At 42.9% G+C, this 21,801-nt stretch overlaps 1 protein-coding gene across 2 annotated transcripts in view; it reads right to left on the bottom strand.

Moving 5' to 3' along the window:
* Positions 1-21,801, bottom strand: part of nectin4a (nectin cell adhesion molecule 4a) — a 178,534-nt gene that overhangs the window by 10,547 nt on the left and 146,186 nt on the right. For both annotated transcript variants that reach the window (XM_084312976.1, XM_084312977.1), the window contains one exon: positions 1,842-1,904. In XM_084312976.1, coding sequence (XP_084169102.1) covers positions 1,842-1,904 — 63 coding nt within the window. The remainder of the gene's footprint in view (positions 1-1,841; positions 1,905-21,801) is intronic.

Here is a 21,801-nt window from a genome sequence, read left to right as displayed (position 1 = left end):
GCACTAAGTATTACTTCTACTTGAGTACTAAGTATTTACTTCTACTTGAGCACTAAGTATTACTTCTACTTGAGTACTAAGTATTACTTCTACTTGAATACTAAGTATTTACTTCTACTTGAGCACAAATTATTTACTTCTACTTGAGTACTAAGTATTACTTCTACTTGAGTACTAAGTATTTACTTCTACTTGAGTATTAAGTATTTACTTCTACTTGAGTACTAAGTATTACTTCTACTTGAGTACTAAGTATTTACTCTACTTGAGTACTAAGTATTTACTTCTACTTGAGTACTAAGTATTTACTTCTACACACAGACACATCTGGACAACAAAGCGTCCCGTGTTTTTTTCTTTTAGGTAAAACAAAGTGTTGAGTATCTTTAACACTTTGATTGCCATGGTTAAATTCATGATATACCATCTCTTGCCAGCTCTATTTAACATGGAGAAGTTCCCCTTCTTTGCAGGGCTATAACTTTTTAAATTCTATTGCTAGATTGCCATTATTAGGGCCCATTCAAGGTCCTATATGTATTGTTCATGGTGTAGCAACGTTAAACTTTTCACATATTCATACTAAAATATGGTCTAAAGTATAAGTATGTTTTCATCTCTTTCTGCAGCTTTCTCCAGAACGTGATTTATAGCCCCAAATGCATTATATTGATGATCAAATACAGTTTGGTAGGAATCTGTGCGAAATAAAAAATTTCAACTGGACGTACTTCTAGAATTTACTACACGTCATCTGATGTTGACCGGATGGGCGAGGGGGCGTTTATAATTCCGTGGGCAACGTTATACCATTCATCTAATGTGGGTCATATGTTCATCATAGCAGTTTATATCGAACACGGTAATACTACACGCTAAAACTCACCCCAGTCTCCTCGGGCCGTTGGGCGATCAGCGTGGAGTAGACAGTTTTCGATTATGGGATGTTGAAATGCCCGATCTATTTCCAGGTTGTATAATAGTATATACGTCCAAATCATGTTGTTTTTTCGAGTTATTTCCACCGATCGATGTTCACTGTGTGAAGACGGAGTCTCTCTAGCATTAGCGAGTGCCCGGACCCCATATGGAGTGAGTCCTGCCGGTTCAAAGGTTGACATCCGGTTTCGATCTGCCGATCGGCCACCAGATGGCGCTCTTGAACCGCTAGAGGGTTGAGAGGAGATCAGCACTGTGTGTCAAGGCGTATGAATGTGTATGCATGTGAATGAATGTTGGTGGTGGTCGGAGGGGCCGTAGGTGATGATTATTCGCCACGCTTCCGTGAGTCTGCCTCAGGGCAGCTCTGGCTGCAATTGTAGCTTACCACCACCGGTATGACTGTGTATGAACGAATAATGGACTCTGTGAAGCGCTCTGAGTCAGAGAAGAGCGCTATATAAATCCAATCTATTATTATTATAAGGCTGCAGAGGGGAAATATGATTTCGATCACAGATTTTTGAAATATTGATATCAAAGACGAGTTACGGTGTCCTCTGCAACTTGAGCATGGCGGGGAATGACGAGTTCCGGCGTTTTCGGCAGTTAAAGTGTTAATGAAGCTGTAGCCCTATTTTCAGAAAATGTGCCTAAAAGTACATGCCCATGTAAATGGAAGATTGCTCCACTTCTACAAGGACCATTTGCATGTTCTTGGTATCTGATTCTAGGAACACCTATGGACCTGGGGCTATGTGTTCCCAGTGTCAGAAATACTGTGTATGTTACACATCTGTACAACAAAGTGCAGGCAGACACACATCTGGACAACAAGGTGCAGGCAGACACACATCTGGACAACAACGTGCATGCAGAGACACACAGACGTGCAGACTGACCCCGAGGGAGGACATACTGGTCCTCAGCGTCCCCTCAACCCTCAGAGGCATCATCTCCTCCATCTAGAGGGCGAAGGAAAAAGGGATGAATGAGTGGATTAGCTCTGAAAAAGGGATGAGGGCTGGATGACGTATGGGCTTCACAAGGAGACACATATATCACAATATGAGGAGACATAGAGCTTCACAAGGAGACACATATATCACAATATGAGGAGACATAGAGCTTCACAAGGAGACACATATATCACAATATGAGGAGACATAGGGCTTCACAAGGAGACATATATATCACAATATGAGGAGACATAGAGCTTCACAAGGAGACACATATATCACAATATGAGGAGACATAGAGCTTCACAAGGAGACACATATATCACAATATGAGGAGACATAGAGCTTCACAAGGAGACACATATATCACAATATGAGGAGACATAGAGCTTCACAAGGAGACACATATATCACAATATGAGGAGACAGAGCTTCACAAGGAGACACATATATCACAATATGAGGAGACATAGAGCTTCACAAGGAGACACATATATCACAATATGAGGAGACAGAGCTTCACAAGGAGACACATATATCACAATATGAGGAGACAGAGCTTCACAAGGAGACATATATATCACAATATGAGGAGACATAGGGCTTCACAAGGAGACATATATATCACAATATGAGGAGACAGAGCTTTACAAGGAGACATATATATCACAATATGAGACATAGGGCTTCACAAGGAGACACATATATCACAATATGAGGAGACAGAGCTTCACAAGGAGACACATATATCACAATATGAGGAGACAGAGCTTCACAAGGAGACATATATATCACAATATGAGGAGACATAGGGCTTCACAAGGAGACATATATATCACAATATGAGGAGACATAGGGCTTCACAAGGAGACATATATATCACAATATGAGGAGACATAGAGCTTCACAAGGAGACATATATATCACAATATGAGGAGACATAGGGCTTCACAAGGAGACATATATATCACAATATGAGGAGACATAGAGCTTTACAAGGAGACACATATATCACAATATGAGGAGACATAGAGTTTCACAAGGAGACATATATATCACAATATGAGACATAGAGCTTTACAAGGAGACATATATATCACAATATGAGGAGACATAGGGCTTCACAAGGAGACATATATATCACAATATGAGACATAGAGCTTTACAAGGAGACATATATATCACAATATGAGGAGACATAGAGCTTTACAAGGAGACATATATATCACAATATGAGGAGACATAGGGCTTCACAAGGAGACATATATATCACAATATGAGGAGACATAGGGCTTCACAAGGAGACATATATATCACAATATGAGACATAGGGCTTCACAAGGAGACATATATATCACAATATGAGGAGACATAGGGCTTCACAAGGAGACATATATATCACAATATGAGGAGACATAGAGCTTTACAAGGAGACATATATATCACAATATGAGGAGACAGAGCTTCACAAGGAGACATATATATCACAATATGAGGAGACATAGGGCTTTACAAGGAGACATATATATCACAATATGAGGAGACATAGGGCTTCACAAGGAGACATATATATCACAATATGAGGAGACATAGAGCTTCACAAGGAGACATATATATCACAATATGAGGAGACATAGAGCTTCACAAGGAGACATATATATCACAATATGAGGAGACATAGGGCTTCACAAGGAGACATATATATCACAATATGAGGAGACATAGGGCTTCACAAGGAGACATATATATCACAATATGAGGAGACAGAGCTTTACAAGGAGACACATATATCACAATATGAGGAGACATAGGGCTTCACAATGAGACATATATATATCACAATATGAGGAGACATAGGGCTTTACAAGGAGACACATATATCACAATATGAGGAGACATAGAGCTTCACAAGGAGACACATATATCACAATATGAGGAGACATAGGGCTTCACAAGGAGACATATATATCACAATATGAGGAGACAGGGCTTCACAAGGAGACATATATATCACAATATGAGGAGACATAGAGCTTCACAAGGAGACATATATATCACAATATGAGGAGACATAGAGCTTCACAAGGAGACAGAGGAACAGAAACAGAGGAACAGAGAGACAGAGGAACAAAATCTCAAAACAAAAAGGAAACTATATAGAATATTGGAACAAATCAACCAAATCTCAAAGTAAATTAGAATTCTATTTGACCCTAAACAGAGAGTACATGGTGGCATGAGATACAATTAAGAAAAAACATTGACACAGTACAGACTGTGTGGACACAGTCTAGCCATAGAAACAGGCCGTCACAGGCAAAACTGGCTGCCCAGAGAGGCCAGGCTGTGTTCACTTTGCCATCAGGGGGACATTGAGACAGAACCTCACTTCCTGCTATACTGTGAGAAATACAAGGACCTAAGAGAAGTCTTCTTTGATAAAATAAACAAAATTGATGCACAGTTTATCCATCTCCCTGATCACCAAAAGCTACTATACATGTGTGGGGAGAAAAGTCAGTGTACAGCATTAGCTGCAAAATATGTAGACGGTTGTCACAAAATAAGAGAACAAGCCCTGTAAATGTATCTGAATGGCCACACTTGAAAAATGACTACCCGATCGAGTGACTATTTTGTAAATTAATATGTTTCTTGTTGATTGTCCTTACTGTTATTACTAATATTATGATATTGTATTGCTTAATATATATGTTATTGTTTGTATGTTGAACTTGCTTTGGCAATAAGTATGTAAATATTTCATGCCAATAAAGCCTATTTGAATTGAATTGAATTGGAACAGAAACAGAGGAACAGAGAAACAGAGGAACAGAGAGACAGAGGAACAGAGAGACAGAGGAACAGAGAGACAGAGAGACAGAGGAACAGAGACAGAGGAACAGAGAGACAGAGAGACAGAGAGACAGAGGAACAGAGAGACAGAGAGACAGAGAGACAGAGGAACAGAGAGACAGAGAGACAGAGGAACAGAGAGACAGAGGAACAGAGAGACAGAGGAACAGAGAGACAGAGGAACAGAGAGACAGAGAGACAGAGGTACAGAGAGACAGAGGAACAGAGAGACATAGAGACAGAGAGACAGAGAGACAGAGGAACAGAGGAACAGAGAGACAGAGAGACAGAGGAACAGAGAGACAGAGAGACAGAGAGACAGAGAGACAGAGGAACAGAAACAGAGAGACAGAGGAACAGAGAGACAGAGGAACAGAGAGACAGAGGAACAGAGGAACAGAGAGACAGAGAGACAGAGGAACAGAGAGACAGAGGAACAGAGAGACAGAGGAACAGAGAGACAGAGAGACAGAGGAACAGAGAGACAGAGAAACAGAGGAACAGAGAGACAGAGAGACAGAGGAACACAGAGACAGAGGAACACAGAGACAGAGGGACAGAGGAACAGAGAGACAGAGGAACAGAGAGACAGAGGAACAGAGAGACAGAGGAACAGAGAGACAGAGAGACAGAGGAACACAGAGACAGAGGAACACAGATACAGAGGAACAGAGGAACAGAGAGACAGAGGAACAGAGGAACAGAGAGACATAGGAACAGAGAGACAGAGAGACAGAGAGACAGAGGAACAGAGAGACAGAGGAACAGAGAGACAGAGAGACAGAGGAACAGAGAGACAGAGAGACAGAGGAACAGAGAGACAGAGAGACAGAGGAACAGAGAGACATAGGAACAGAGAGACAGAGGAACAGAGAGACAGAGGAACAGAGAGACAGAGGTACAGAGGAACAGAGAGACAGAGAGACAGAGGAACAGAGAGACAGAGAGACAGAGGAACAGAGATACAGAGAGACAGAGAGACAGAGGAACAGAAACAGAGAGACAGAGGAACAGAGAGACAGAGGAACAGAGAGACAGAGAGACAGAGGAACAGAGGAACAGAGAGACAGAGGAACAGAGAGACAGAGGAACAGAGAGACAGAGAGACAGAGGAACAGAGAGACAGAGGAACAGAGAGACAGAGGAACAGAGGAACAGAGAGACAGAGAGACAGAGGAACAGAGAGACAGAGAGACAGAGGAACACAGAGACAGAGGAACACAGAGACAGAGGAACAGAGGAACAGAGAGACAGAGGAACAGAGAGACAGAGGAACAGAGAGACAGAGAGACAGAGGAACAGAGAGACAGAGAGACAGAGGAACAGAGGAACAGAGAGACAGAGAGACAGAGGAACACAGAGACAGAGGAACACAGAGACAGAGGAACAGAGGAACAGAGAGACAGAGGAACAGAGAGACAGAGAGACAGAGAGACAGAGGAACAGAGAGACAGAGAGACAGAGGAACAGAGAGACAGAGAGACAGAGAGACAGCGGAACAGAGAAACAGAGAGACAGAGAGACAGAGGAACAGAGACAGAGGAACAGAGACAGAGGAACAGAAACAGAGGAACAGAGAAACAGAGAAACAGAGAGACAGAGGAACAGAGAGACAGAGAGACAGAGGAACAGAGAGACAGAGGAACAGAGAGACAGAGGAACAGAGAGACAGAGGAACAGAGAGACAGAGGAACAGAGGAACAGAGAAACAGAGGAACAGAGAGACAGAGAGACAGAGGACAGAGAGACAGATGAACAGAAAAACAGAGGAACAGAGAGACAGAGGAACAGAGAGACAGAGGAACAGAGAGACAGATGAACAGAGAGACAGAGGAACAGAGAGACAGAGAGACAGAGGAACAGAGAGACAGAGGAACAGAGGAACAGAGAGACAGAGGAACAGAGAGACAGAGAGACAGAGAGACAGAGAGACAGAGGAACAGAGGAACAGAGAGACAGAGGAACAGAGAGACAGAGAGACAGAGGAACACAGAGACAGAGGAACACAGAGACAGAGGAACAGAGGAACAGAGGAACAGAGGAACAGAGAGACAGAGGAACAGAGAGACAGAGAGACAGAGAGACAGAGGAACAGAGGAACAGAGAAACAGAGGAACAGAGAGACAGAGGAACAGAGAAACAGAGAAACAGAGGAACAGAGGAACAGAGAGACAGAGAGACAGAGAGACAGAGAGACAGAGGAACAGAGAGACAGAGGAACAGAGAGACAGAGAGACAGAGGAACAGAGAGACAGAGGAACAGAGAGACAGAGAGACAGAGGAACAGAGAGACAGAGGAACAGAGAGACAGAGGAACAGAGGAACAGAGAGACAGAGGAACAGAGAGACAGAGGAACAGAGAGACAGAGGAACATAGAGACAGAGGAACAGAGAGACAGAGGAACAGAGAGACAGAGGAACAGAGAGACAGAGGAACAGAGAGACAGAGAGACAGAGGAACAAAGGAACAGAGGAACAGAGAGACAGAGAGACAGAGAGACAGAGGAACAGAGATACAGAGAGACAGAGGAACAGAGAGACAGAGGAACAGAGAGACAGAGGAACAGAGGAACAGAGAGACAGAGGCACAGAGAGACAGAGGAACAGAGATACAGAGAGACAGAGAGACAGAGAGACAGAGGAACAGAGAGACAGAGGAACAGAGAGACAGAGGAACAGAGAGACAGAGGAACAGAGAGACAGAGGACAGAGAGACAGAGGAACAGAGAGACATAGGAACAGAGAGACAGAGGAACAGAGAGACAGAGGAACAGAGAGACAGAGGAACAGAGAGACAGAGAGACAGAGGAACAGAGAGACAGAGAGACAGAGGAACAAAGGAACAGAGGAACAGAGAGACAGAGAGACAGAGAGACAGAGGAACAGAGATACAGAGAGACAGAGAGACAGAGAGACAGAGAGACAGAGGAACAGAGAGACAGAGGAACAGAGGAACAGAGAGACAGAGGAACAGAGAGACAGAGGAACAGAGAGACAGAGAGACAGAGGAACAGAGACAGAGGAACAGAGAGACAGAGGAACACAGAGACAGAGGAACAGAGAGACATAGGAACAGAGAGACAGAGAGACAGAGGAACAGAGAGACAGAGGAACAGAGAGACAGAGGAACAGAGAGACAGAGGAACAGAGAGACAGAGAGACAGAGAGACAGAGAAACAGAGAGACAGAGAGACAGAGGAACAGAGAGACAGAGGAACAGAGACAGAGGAACAGAGAGACAGAGGACAGAGAGACAGAGGAACAGAGAGACATAGGAACAGAGAGACAGAGGAACAGAGAGACAGAGAGACAGAGGAACAGAGAGACAGAGGAACAGAGGAACAGAGAGACAGAGGAACAGAGAGACAGAGAGACAGAGGAACAGAGAGACAGAGAGACAGAGGAACACAGAGACAGAGGAACAGAGACAGAGGAACAGAGAGACAGAGGAACACAGAGACAGAGGAACAGAGAGACAGAGGAACAGAGAGACAGAGAGACAGAGGAACAGAGAGACAGAGGAACAGAGAGACAGAGGAACAGAGAGACAGAGGAACAGAGAGACAGAGAGACAGAGAGACAGAGGAACAGAGAGACAGAGAGACAGAGAGACAGAGAGACAGAGAGACAGAGGAACAGAGAGACAGAGAGACAGAGGAACTGAGGAACAGAGAGACAGAGGAACAGAGGAACAGAGGAACAGAGAGACAGAGAGACAGAGAGACAGAGGAACAGAGATACAGAGAGACAGAGGAACAGAGAGACAGAGGAACAGAGAGACAGAGGAACAGAGGAACAGAGAGACAGAGGCACAGAGAGACAGAGGAACAGAGATACAGAGAGACAGAGAGACAGAGAGACAGAGGAACAGAGAGACAGAGGAACAGAGAGACAGAGGAACAGAGAGACAGAGGAACAGAGAGACAGAGGACAGAGAGACAGAGGAACAGAGAGACATAGGAACAGAGAGACAGAGGAACAGAGAGACAGAGGAACAGAGAGACAGAGGAACAGAGAGACAGAGAGACAGAGGAACAGAGAGACAGAGAGACAGAGGAACAAAGGAACAGAGGCACAGAGAGACAGAGAGACAGAGAGACAGAGGAACAGAGATACAGAGAGACAGAGAGACAGAGAGACAGAGGAACAGAGAGACAGAGGAACAGAGAGACAGAGGAACAGAGGAACAGAGAGACAGAGGAACAGAGAGACAGAGGAACAGAGAGACAGAGAGACAGAGGAACAGAGACAGAGGAACAGAGAGACAGAGGAACACAGAGACAGAGGAACAGAGAGACATAGGAACAGAGAGACAGAGAGACAGAGGAACAGAGAGACAGAGGAACAGAGAGACAGAGGAACAGAGAGACAGAGGAACAGAGAGACAGAGAGACAGAGAGACAGAGAAACAGAGAGACAGAGAGACAGAGGAACAGAGAGACAGAGGAACAGAGACAGAGGAACAGAGAGACAGAGGACAGAGAGACAGAGGAACAGAGAGACATAGGAACAGAGAGACAGAGGAACAGAGAGACAGAGAGACAGAGGAACAGAGAGACAGAGGAACAGAGGAACAGAGAGACAGAGGAACAGAGAGACAGAGAGACAGAGGAACAGAGAGACAGAGAGACAGAGGAACACAGAGACAGAGGAACAGAGACAGAGGAACAGAGAGACAGAGGAACACAGAGACAGAGGAACAGAGAGACAGAGGAACAGAGAGACAGAGAGACAGAGGAACAGAGAGACAGAGGAACAGAGAGACAGAGGAACAGAGAGACAGAGGAACAGAGAGACAGAGAGACAGAGAGACAGAGAGACAGAGGAACAGAGAGACAGAGAGACAGAGAGACAGAGAGACAGAGAGACAGAGGAACAGAGAGACAGAGAGACAGAGGAACTGAGGAACAGAGAGACAGAGGAACAGAGAGACAGAGAGACAGAGGAACAGAGGAACAGAGACAGAGGAACAGAGAAACAGAGAAACAGAGGAACAGAGAGACAGAGGAACAGAGAGACAGAGGAACAGAGAGACAGAGAGACAGAGAGACAGAGAGACAGAGGAACAGAGACAGAGGAACAGAGACAGAGGAACAGAGAAACAGAGAAACAGAGACAGAGGAACAGAGAGACAGAGGAACAGAGAGACAGAGGAACAGAGACAGAGGAACAGAGAGACAGAGGACAGAGAGACAGAGGAACAGAGAGACATAGGAACAGAGAGACAGAGGAACAGAGAGACATAGAGACAGAGGAACAGAGAGACAGAGGAACAGAGGAACAGAGAGACAGAGGAACAGAGAGACAGAGGAACAGAGAGACAGAGAGACAGAGGAACAGAGACAGAGGAACAGAGAGACAGAGGAACACAGAGACAGAGGAACAGAGAGACAGAGGAACAGAGAGACAGAGAGACAAAGGAACAGAGAGACAGAGGAACAGAGAGACAGAGGAACAGAGAGACAGAGAAACAGAGAGACAGAGAGACAGAGGAACAGAGAGACAGAGGAACAGAGACAGAGGAACAGAGAGACAGAGGACAGAGAGACAGAGAGACATAGGAACAGAGAGACAGAGGGACAGAGAGACAGAGAGACAGAGGAACAGAGAGACAGAGGAACAGAGGAACAGAGAGACAGAGGAACAGAGAGACAGAGGAACAGAGAGACAGAGAGACAGAGGAACAGAGAGACAGAGAGACAGAGAGACAGAGGAACACAGAGACAGAGGAACAGAGACAGAGGAACAGAGAGACAGAGGAACACAGAGACAGAGGAACAGAGAGACAGAGGAACAGAGAGACAGAGAGACAGAGGAACAGAGAGACAGAGGAACAGAGAGACAGAGAGACAGAGAGACAGAGAGACAGAGAGACAGAGGAACAGAGAGACAGAGAGACAGAGAGACAGAGGAACAGAGAGACAGAGAGACAGAGGAACTGAGGAACAGAGAGACAGAGGAACAGAGAGACAGAGAGACAGAGGAACAGAGGAACAGAGACAGAGGAACAGAGAAACAGAGAAACAGAGGAACAGAGAGACAGAGGAACAGAGAGACAGAGGAACAGAGAGACAGAGAGACAGAGAGACAGAGGAACAGAGACAGAGGAACAGAGACAGAGGAACAGAGAAACAGAGAAACAGAGGAACAGAGAGACAGAGGAACAGAGAGACAGAGGAACAGAGAGACAGAGAGACAGAGAGACAGAGGAACAGAGAGACAGAGGAACAGAGAGACAGAGGAACAGAGAGACAGAGGAACAGAGGAACAGAGAGAAAGAGAGACAGAGGAACAGAGAGACAGAGGAACAGAGAGACAGAGAGACAGAGGAACAGAGGAACAGAGAAACAGAGAAACAGAGGAACAGAGAGACAGAGGAACAGAGAAACAGAGAAACAGAGGAACAGAGAGACAGAGGAACAAAGAGACAGAGAGACAGAGAGACAGAGGAACAGAGAGACAGAGGAACAGAGAGACAGAGGAACAGAGAGACAGAGGAACAGAGGAACAGAGAGACAGAGGAACAGAGAGACAGAGAGACAGAGGAACAGAGACAGAGGAACAGAGAGACAGAGGAACAGAGAGACAGAGAGACAGAGAGACAGAGAGACAGAGAGACAGAGGAACAGAGAGACAGAGAGACAGAGAGAGAGAGAGACAGAGGAACAGAGAGACAGAGGAACAGAGGAACAGAGAGACAGAGGAACAGAGAGACAGAGAGACAGAGGAACAGAGACAGAGGAACAGAGACAGAGGAACAGAGAAACAGAGAAACAGAGGAACAGAGAGACAGAGGAACAGAGAGACAGAGAGACAGAGAGACAGAGGAACAGAGAGACAGAGGAACAGAGAGACAGAGGAACAGAGAGACAGAGGAACAGAGGAACAGAGAGACAGAGGAACAGAGAGACAGAGAGACAGAGGAACAGAGGAACAGAGAAACAGAGGAACAGAGAGACAGAGGAACAGAGAGACAGAGGAACAGAGAGACAGAGGAACAGAGGAACAGAGAGACAGAGGAACAGAGAGACAGAGAGACAGAGGAACAGAGACAGAGGAACAGAGAGACAGAGGAACAGAGATACAGAGGAACAGAGAGACAGAGAGACAGAGAGACAGAGAGACAGAGGAACAGAGAGACAGAGAGACAGAGAGACAGAGAGACAGAGAGAGAGAGAGAGACAGAGGAACAGAGAGACAGAGGAACAGAGAGACAGAGGAACAGAGAGACAGAGGAACAGAGAGACAGAGGAACAGAGAGACAGAGACAGAGGAACAGAGACAGAGGAACAGAGAAACAGAGAAACAGAGGAACAGAGAGACAGAGGAACAGAGGAACAGAGAGACAGAGAGACAGAGAGACAGAGGAACAGAGAGACAGAGGAACAGAGAGACAGAGGAACAGAGAGACAGAGAGACAGAGGAACAGAGAGACAGAGGAACAGAGAGACAGAGAGACAGAGGAACAGAGAGACAGAGGAACAGAGAGACAGAGAGACAGAGAGACAGAGGAACAGAGGAACAGAGAAACAGAGAAACAGAGGAACAGAGAGACAGAGGAACAGAGAAACAGAGAAACAGAGGAACAGAGAGACAGAGGAACAGAGAGACAGAGGAACAGAGAGACAGAGACACAGAGGAACAGAGGAACAGAGAGACAGAGGAACAGAGAGACAGAGGAACAGAGAGACAGAGAGACAGAGAGACAGAGGAACAGAGAGACAGAGAGACAGAGGAACAAAGGAACAGAGGAACAGAGAGACAGAGAGACAGAGAGACAGAGGAACAGAGAGACAGAGAGACAGAGACAGAGAGACAGAGAGACAGAGAGACAGAGGAACAGAGAGACAGAGAGACAGAGGAACAAAGGAACAGAGGAACAGAGAGACAGAGGAACAGAGAGACAGAGGCACAGAGAGACAGAGGAACAGAGATACAGAGAGACAGAGAGACAGATGAACAGAGAGACAGAGGAACAGAGAGACAGAGGAACAGAGAGACAGAGGAACAGAGAGACAGAGGACAGAGAGACAGAGGAACAGAGAGACAGAGGAACAGAGAGACAGAGAGACAGAGGAACAGAGAGACAGAGAGACAGAGGAACAGAGAGACAGAGGAACAGAGGAACAGAGAGACAGAGGAACAGAGAGACAGAGGAACAGAGAGACAGAGAGACAGAGAGACAGAGGAACAGAGAGACAGAGAGACAGAGGAACACAGAGACAGAGGAACAGAGACAGAGGAACAGAGAGACAGAGGAACACAGAGACAGAGGAACAGAGAGACAGAGGAACAGAGAGACAGAGGAACAGAGAGACAGAGGGACAGAGAGACAGAGGACAGAGAGACAGAGGAACAGAGAGACAGAGGAACAGAGAGACAGAGGAACAGAGAGACAGAGAGACAGAGGAACAGAGGAACAGAGAGACAGAGAGACAGAGGAACAGAGAGACAGAGGAACAGAGAGACAGAGGAACAGAGAGACAGAGAGACAGAGGAACAGAGAGACAGAGAGACAGAGAGACAGAGAGACAGAGGAACAGAGAGACAGAGAGACAGAGGAACAGAGGAACAGAGAGACAGAGGAACAGAGAGACAGAGAGACAGAGGAACAGAGAGACAGAGAGACAGAGGAACAGAGAGACAGAGGAACAGAGAGACAGAGAGACAGAGAGACAGAGGAACAGAGACAGAGGAACAGAGACAGAGGAACAGAGAAACAGAGAAACAGAGGAACAGAGAGACAGAGAGACAGAGGAACAAAGAGACAGAGGAACAGAGAGACAGAGGAACAGAGACAGAGGAACAGAGAGACAGAGGAACAGAGGAACAGAGAGACAGAGGAACAGAGAGACAGAGGAACAGAGAGACAGAGGAACAGAGGAACAGAGAGACAGAGGAACACAGAGAGACAGAGAGACAGAGAGACAGAGGAACAGAGAGACAGAGGAACAGAGAGACAGAGGAACAGAGAGACAGAGGAACAGAGAGACAGAGGAACAGAGAGACAGAGAGACAGAGAGACAGAGGAACAGAGAGACAGAGAGACAGAGAGACAGAGGAACAGAGAGACAGAGAGACAGGAACAGAGAGACAGAGGAACAGAGAGACAGAGGAACAGAGGAACAGAGAGACAGAGAGACAGAGAGACAGAGAGACAGAGGAACAAAGAGACAGAGAGACAGAGGAACAGAGGAACAGAGAGACAGAGGAACAGAGAGACAGAGAGACAGAGGAACAGAGATACAGAGAGACAGAGAGACATAGAGAGACAGAGGAACAGAGAGACAGAGAGACAGAGAGACATAGAGAGACAGAGAGACAGAGGAACAGAGAGAGAGAGAGAGACAGAGAGACAGATAGACAGAGGAACAGAGATACAGAGGAACAGAGAGACAGAGGAACAGAGAGACAGAGAGACAGAGAGACAGAGGAACAGAGAGACAGAGGAACAGAGAGACAGAGGAACAGAGAGACAGAGAGACAGAGGAACAGAGAGACAGAGGAACAGAGAGGCAGAGGAACAGAGGAACAGAGGGACAGAGAGACAGAGGGACAGAGAGACAGAGGAACAGAGAGACAGAGAGACAGAGGGACAGAGAGACAGAGAGACAGAGGAACAGAGAGACAGAGGAACAGAGAGACAGAGGAACAGAGAGACAGAGGAACAGAGAGACAGAGGAACAGAGGAACAGAGAGACAGAGAGACAGAGGAACAGAGAGACAGAGGAACAGAGAGACAGAGGAACAGAGAGACAGAGGAACAGAGAGACAGAGGAACAGAGAGACAGAGAGACAGAGGAACAGAGGAACAGAGAGACAGAGGAACAGAGAGACAGAGGAACAGAGAGACAGAGGAACAGAGGAACAGAGAGACAGAGGAACAGAGAGACAGAGAGACAGAGGAACAGAGACAGAGGAACAGAGAGACAGAGGAACACACAGACAGAGGAACATAGAAACTCTTTCGAAGTTGGTTAAGGTTAGAGTTTGTCTTAGAGCATGGCGATAGAACGCCAGGTAGTTTGCAGGCTGTTCGGAAATGGGCAAAGACACAGCTCGTCACACGATTGGGCAAACATGTCAGTGGCCAATCAGCGAGCGTCAGTCAGTGGCAGTGGTGCAGTGCTGGGCAACCGCGGTCAAACGGCGTTTGGGATTCGAAGTGCGCGCATCCTATTATTATGCAAAGTCTAGGTGATAAGTGCCTAGACTTTGCATAATAATAGGATACCGTTTGGCCTCCGCCCATATTACGACTGCACCCCTGGTCAGTGGCCAATCAGAGAGCGTCTGCCAGAAATGCGGCTACGGAAAAAAATAACGCATCTGGCGTTGTGGACAGCGACTCCTACAGGTCAGGTCTGGGCGCCTGCACAGCGAAAGACAGGAAGTGATGAAGGCAGCGTTACCTCCCACGCGTTACACTTCACCAATGAGAGTCCGCGCTGTCAGGTGAAAAGAGAGCCGCTGGCGGTCTCTGCATGTGTCGGAGGAAGCATGTGGTAGACTTCAGGGTTCCCTAGACCGACCAGTAGGGGGAACATGCGCACAATGACCAGGTAGGGGAGGGGGGAATTGGCATAACGACTAAATTGGGATGGGAGGAAAAAGCACAGAAAATCAGGCGGAGAAAAAGAGGATTAAAAAGAATATATATATAATTATCGGTATCGGTAAAAAAAAAAAAATTGTATTATTTTTTTATTTTTTGTACATTTAGTTAACCTTTATTTACCCAGGCAAGCAAGTAAGAACAAATTCTGATTTTACTTATTGTCAAAAGTATGCATAATGTTGTGTTAATTCCACGACAAGAGATATGTAATGTTAATTACCTGAAATTATTCCGTTTTTTGGGGGGGGGAAACCCTGCATATATCGGTATCGGTTGATATCGGTATCGGAAATTAAGAGTTGGACAATATCGGTATAGGTAAAAAAGCCAATATCGAACATCCCTACTCAAAATGCATTAAAACAACCAAAGAAAATAAATCATGACAAATTTTAGGATAACGTACTCTTGTAGAATTACTACCTAAGAGTTAATTACAGCAGATATACCCTTCAAGACAGTGTTACTCAAAATGGGTCTCAAGTTGGTTACTGGTAGGGCCCCACAAGACAAGTTTAAGGTATGCGTTAATGAGCTTCGGTCCTCCTAGACCAGGGGTTCTCAAACTACGGGTCGCGACCCAAATTGGGGTCGCGGGTAGGTGGGGAGTAAAATTGGAAAGTAAAAAAAAAAAGTATATAAAAAGATTAAAAATAAAACATTTTGGGGCGCCCCAGTGGCGAACCACATAGCGCGCTCAGCCGCGACACGGCCGACCCGGGTTCGACTCCCGAACCAGTCGTTATTTGCCGAATGTCTTCCCCCCACTTTGTCTCCCATTCTTCCTCTGTCTCTCCCTACTGGACTGCCCAGTAGAAATAAAGCGATAAAACGCCAAAAAAAATATATATATATATATATAAAATGTTTTATTTCTTTCAATGTTCTGGCAACATATTTTGACTAAATATGCCTTGTTTTATAATTGTGTATTGATAACATCGTGCTGTAATTACATTTTCTAATATATATGCATGATCAAGTTCAACAACGTGTGCTTTTATTTTAATATTCCTTCCACGTTGAAAGTACGCAATACATTAAGTGTGGGGTCCCCAAAAAAATTCCTAAATAAAATGGGGTTGCGGTATGGAAACGTTTGAGAACCCCTGTCCCGGACACAAGACTCTGTTTATTCAGTTTTGCACTCAGGCTGAAACCCCACTTTTAACCTACCTTTCACTGCCACACTACCAAAACGGTTAACCCTTTCACTGTGACAATACAGCAGGTTAACCCTTTATCACACTAAAGACGGTTAACCGTGAAAGGGTTAAAGGATAATTTCAATGTTTTTTCCTATTGTCAACATAGCATGTGAAAAGACCAGAACCTACAACGCATTCCTCCTAAGTATAAATCCATCCAGCCAACACCAGATTATAGCTCATACCCAGAAGTCATAATCTTCATAATCTTCATTTCCGTTGCTTAGGTCAGTGTAGTTCATGTTGTGATGAACGTGGGCCTTGTAGTTTTATCTGTGTAATAAGATGCACACGCTACACTGTTCTGTTTACTACTGTACAGCCATAGATCAATAGAGCCTGTTCTGTTTACTACTGTACAGCCATAGATCAATAGAGCCTGTTCTGTTTACTACTGTACAGCCATAGATCAATAGAGCTTGTTGTTTACTACTGTACATCTATAGATCAATAGAGCCTGTTCTGTTTACTACTGTACAGCCATAGATCAATAGAGCTTGTTCTGTTTACTACTGTACAGCCATAGATCAATAGAGCCTGTTCTGTTTACTACTGTACAGCCATAGATCAATAGAGCCTGTTATGTTTACTACTGTACAGCCATAGATCAATAGAGCTTGTTGTTTACTACTGTACATCCATAGATCAATAGAGCTTGTTGTTTACTACTGTACAGCCATAGATCAATAGAGCTTGTTGTTTACTACTGTACATCTATAGATCAATAGAGCTTGTTGTTTACTACTGTACAGCCATAGATCAATAGAGCTTGTTGTTTACTACTGTACAGCCATAGATCAATAGAGCTTGTTGTTCTGTTTACTACTGTACATCTATAGATCAATAGAGCTTGTTGTTCTGTTTACTACTGTACATATATAGATCAATAGAGCTTGTTGTTCTGTTTACTACTGTACATCTATAGATCAATAGAGCTTGTTGTTCTGTTTACTACTGTACATCTATAGATCAATAGAGCTTGTTGTTCTGTTTACTACTGTACATCAATAGATCAATAGAGCTTGTTGTTCTGTTTACTACTGTACATCTATAGATCAATAGAGCCTGTTCTGTTTACTACTGTACATCTATAGATCAATAGAGCTAGTTCTGTTTACTACTGTACATCTATAGATCAATAGAGCTTGTTCTGTTTACTACTGTACATCCATAGATCAATAGAGCTTGTTCTGTTTACTACTGTACATCTATAGATCAATAGAGCTTGTTCTGTTTACTACTGTACATCTATAGATCAATAGAGCTTGTTCTGTTTACTACTGTACATCCATAGATCAATAGAGCTTGTTCTGTTTACTACTGTACATCTATAGATCAATAGAGCTTGTTCTGTTTACTACTGTACATCCATAGATCAATAGAGCTTGTTCTGTTTACTACTGTACATCCATAGATCAATAGAGCTTGTTCTGTTTACTACTGTACATCTATAGATCAATAGAGCCTGTTCTGTTTACTACTGTACATCTATAGATCAATAGAGCTTGTTGTTCTGTTTACTACTGTACATCTATAGATCAATAGAGCTAGTTCTGTTTACTACTGTACATCTATAGATCAATAGAGCTTGTTCTGTTTACTACTGTACATCCATAGATCAATAGAGCTTGTTCTGTTTACTACTGTACATCTATAGATCAATAGAGCTTGTTCTGTTTACTACTGTACATCTATAGATCAATATAGCTTGTTCTGTTTACTACTGTACATCCATAGATCAATAGAGCTTGTTCTGTTTACTACTGTACATCTATAGATCAATAGAGCTTGTTGTTCTGTTTACTACTGTATATCTATAGATCAATAGAGCTTGTTGTTCTGTTTACTACTGTACATCTATAGATCAATAGAGCTAGTTCTGTTTACTACTGTACATCTATAGATCAATAGAGCTTGTTGTTCTGTTTACTACTGTACATCTATAGATCAATAGAGCTTGTTGTTCTGTTTACTACTGTACATCTATAGATCAATAGAGCTTGTTGTTCTGTTTACTACTGTACATCTATAGATCAATAGAGCGTGTTGTTCTGTTTACTACTGTACATCTATAGATCAATAGAGCCTGTTGTTCTGTTTACTACTGTACATCTATAGATCAATAGAGCTTGTTCTGTTTACTACTGTACATCTATAGATCAATAGAGCTTGTTGTTCTGTTTACTACTGTACAGCCATAGATCAATAGAGCTTGTTGTTCTGTTTACTACTGTACATCTATAGATCAATAGAGCTTGTTGTTCTGTTTACTACTGTACATCCATAGATCAATAGAGCTTGTTGTTCTATTTACTACTGTACATCTATAGATCAATAGAGCTTGTTGTTCTGTTTACTACTGTACATCTATAGATCAATAGAGCTTGTTCTGTTTACTACTGTACATCTATAGATCAATAGAGCTTGTTGTTCTGTTTACTATACTGTACATCTATAGATCAATAGAGCTTGTTGTTCTATTTACTACTGTACATCTATAGATCAATAGAGCTTGTTGTTCTGTTTACTACTGTACATCCATAGATCAATAGAGCTTGTTGTTCTGTTTACTACTGTACATCTATAGATCAATAGAGCTTGTTGTTCTGTTTACTACTGTACATCTATAGATCAATAGAGCTAGTTCTGTTTACTACTGTACATCTATAGATCAATAGAGCTTGTTGTTCTGTTTACTACTGTACATCTATAGATCAATAGAGCTTGTTGTTCTGTTTACTACTGTACATCTATAGATCAATAGAGCTTGTTGTTCTGGTTACTACTGTACATCCATAGATCAATAGAGCTTGTTCTGTTTACTACTGTACATCTATAGATCAATAGAGCTTGTTGTTCTGTTTACTACTGTACATCTATAGATCAATAGAGCTTGTTGTTCTGTTTACTACTGTACATCCATAGATCAATAGAGCTTGTTCTGTTTACTACTGTACATCTATAGATCAATAGAGCTTGTTGTTCTGTTTACTACTGTACATATATAGATCAATAGAGCTTGTTGTTCTGTTTACTACTGTACATCTATAGATCAATAGAGCCTGTTGTTCTGTTTACTACTGTACATCTATAGATCAATAGAGCTTGTTGTTCTGTTTACTACTGTACATCCATAGATCAATAGAGCTTGTTCTGTTTACTACTGTACATCTATAGATCAATAGAGCTTGTTGTTCTGTTTACTACTGTACATATATAGATCAATAGAGCTTGTTGTTCTGTTTACTACTGTACATCTATAGATCAATAGAGCCTGTTGTTCTGTTTACTACTGTACATCTATAGATCAATAGAGCTTGTTCTGTTTACTACTGTACATCTATAGATCAATAGAGCTTGTTGTTCTGTTTACTACTGTACAGCCATAGATCAATAGAGCTTGTTGTTCTGTTTACTACTGTACATATATAGATCAATAGAGCTTGTTGTTCTGTTTACTACTGTACATCCATAGATCAATAGAGCTTGTTGTTCTGTTTACTACTGTACATCTATAGATCAATAGAGCTTGTTGTTCTATTTACTACTGTACATCTATAGATCAATAGAGCTTGTTGTTCTGTTTACTACTGTACATCTATAGATCAATAGAGCCTGTTGTTCTGTTTACTACTGTACATCTATAGATCAATAGAGCTTGTTCTGTTTACTACTGTACATCTATAGATCAATAGAGCTTGTTGTTCTGTTTACTACTGTACAGCCATAGATCAATAGAGCTTGTTGTTCTGTTTACTACTGTACATCTATAGATCAATAGAGCTTGTTGTTCTGTTTACTACTGTACATCCATAGATCAATAGAGCTTGTTGTTCTGTTTACTACTGTACATCTATAGATCAATAGAGCTTGTTGTTCTGTTTACTACTGTACATCCATAGATCAATAGAGCTTGTTGTTCTGTTTACTACTGTACATCTATAGATCAATAGAGCTTGTTGTTCTGTTTACTACTGTACATCTATAGATCAATAGAGCTAGTTCTGTCTACTACTGTACATCTATAGATCAATAGAGCTTGTTGTTCTGTTTACTACTGTACATCTATAGATCAATAGAGCTTGTTGTTCTGTTTACTACTGTACATCTATAGATCAATAGAGCTTGTTGTTCTGGTTACTACTGTACATCCATAGATCAATAGAGCTTGTTCTGTTTACTACTGTACATCTATAGATCAATAGAGCTTGTTGTTCTGTTTACTACTGTACATCTATAGATCAATAGAGCTTGTTGTTCTGTTTACTACTGTACATCCATAGATCAATAGAGCTTGTTCTGTTTACTACTGTACATCTATAGATCAATAGAGCTTGTTGTTCTGTTTACTACTGTACATATATAGATCAATAGAGCTTGTTGTTCTGTTTACTACTGTACATCTATAGATCAATAGAGCCTGTTGTTCTGTTTACTACTGTACATCTATAGATCAATAGAGCTTGTTGTTCTGTTTACTACTGTACATCCATAGATCAATAGAGCTTGTTCTGTTTACTACTGTACATCTATAGATCAATAGAGCTTGTTGTTCTGTTTACTACTGTACATATATAGATCAATAGAGCTTGTTGTTCTGTTTACTACTGTACATCTATAGATCAATAGAGCCTGTTGTTCTGTTTACTACTGTACATCTATAGATCAATAGAGCTTGTTCTGTTTACTACTGTACATCTATAGATCAATAGAGCTTGTTGTTCTGTTTACTACTGTACAGCCATAGATCAATAGAGCTTGTTGTTCTGTTTACTACTGTACATCTATAGATCAATAGAGCTTGTTGTTCTGTTTACTACTGTACATCCATAGATCAATAGAGCTTGTTGTTCTGTTTACTACTGTACATCTATAGATCAATAGAGCTTGTTGTTCTATTTACTACTGTACATCTATAGATCAATAGAGCTTGTTGTTCTGTTTACTACTGTACATCTATAGATCAATAGAGCCTGTTGTTCTGTTTACTACTGTACATCTATAGATCAATAGAGCTTGTTCTGTTTACTACTGTACATCTATAGATCAATAGAGCTTGTTGTTCTGTTTACTACTGTACAGCCATAGATCAATAGAGCGTGTTGTTCTGTTTACTACTGTACATCTATAGATCAATAGAGCTTGTTGTTCTGTTTACTACTGTACATCCATAGATCAATAGAGCTTGTTGTTCTGTTTACTACTGTACATCTATAGATCA

The sequence above is a fragment of the Notolepis coatsorum genome, assembly GCF_963971535.1.
Source record: "Notolepis coatsorum genome assembly, chromosome: 4".
In the NCBI taxonomy this organism is placed as follows: domain Eukaryota; kingdom Metazoa; phylum Chordata; class Actinopteri; order Aulopiformes; family Paralepididae; genus Notolepis; species Notolepis coatsorum.
The sequence above is the reverse complement of the archived record's forward strand: the minus strand, read 5'-3'. Positions and strand labels throughout refer to the sequence as shown.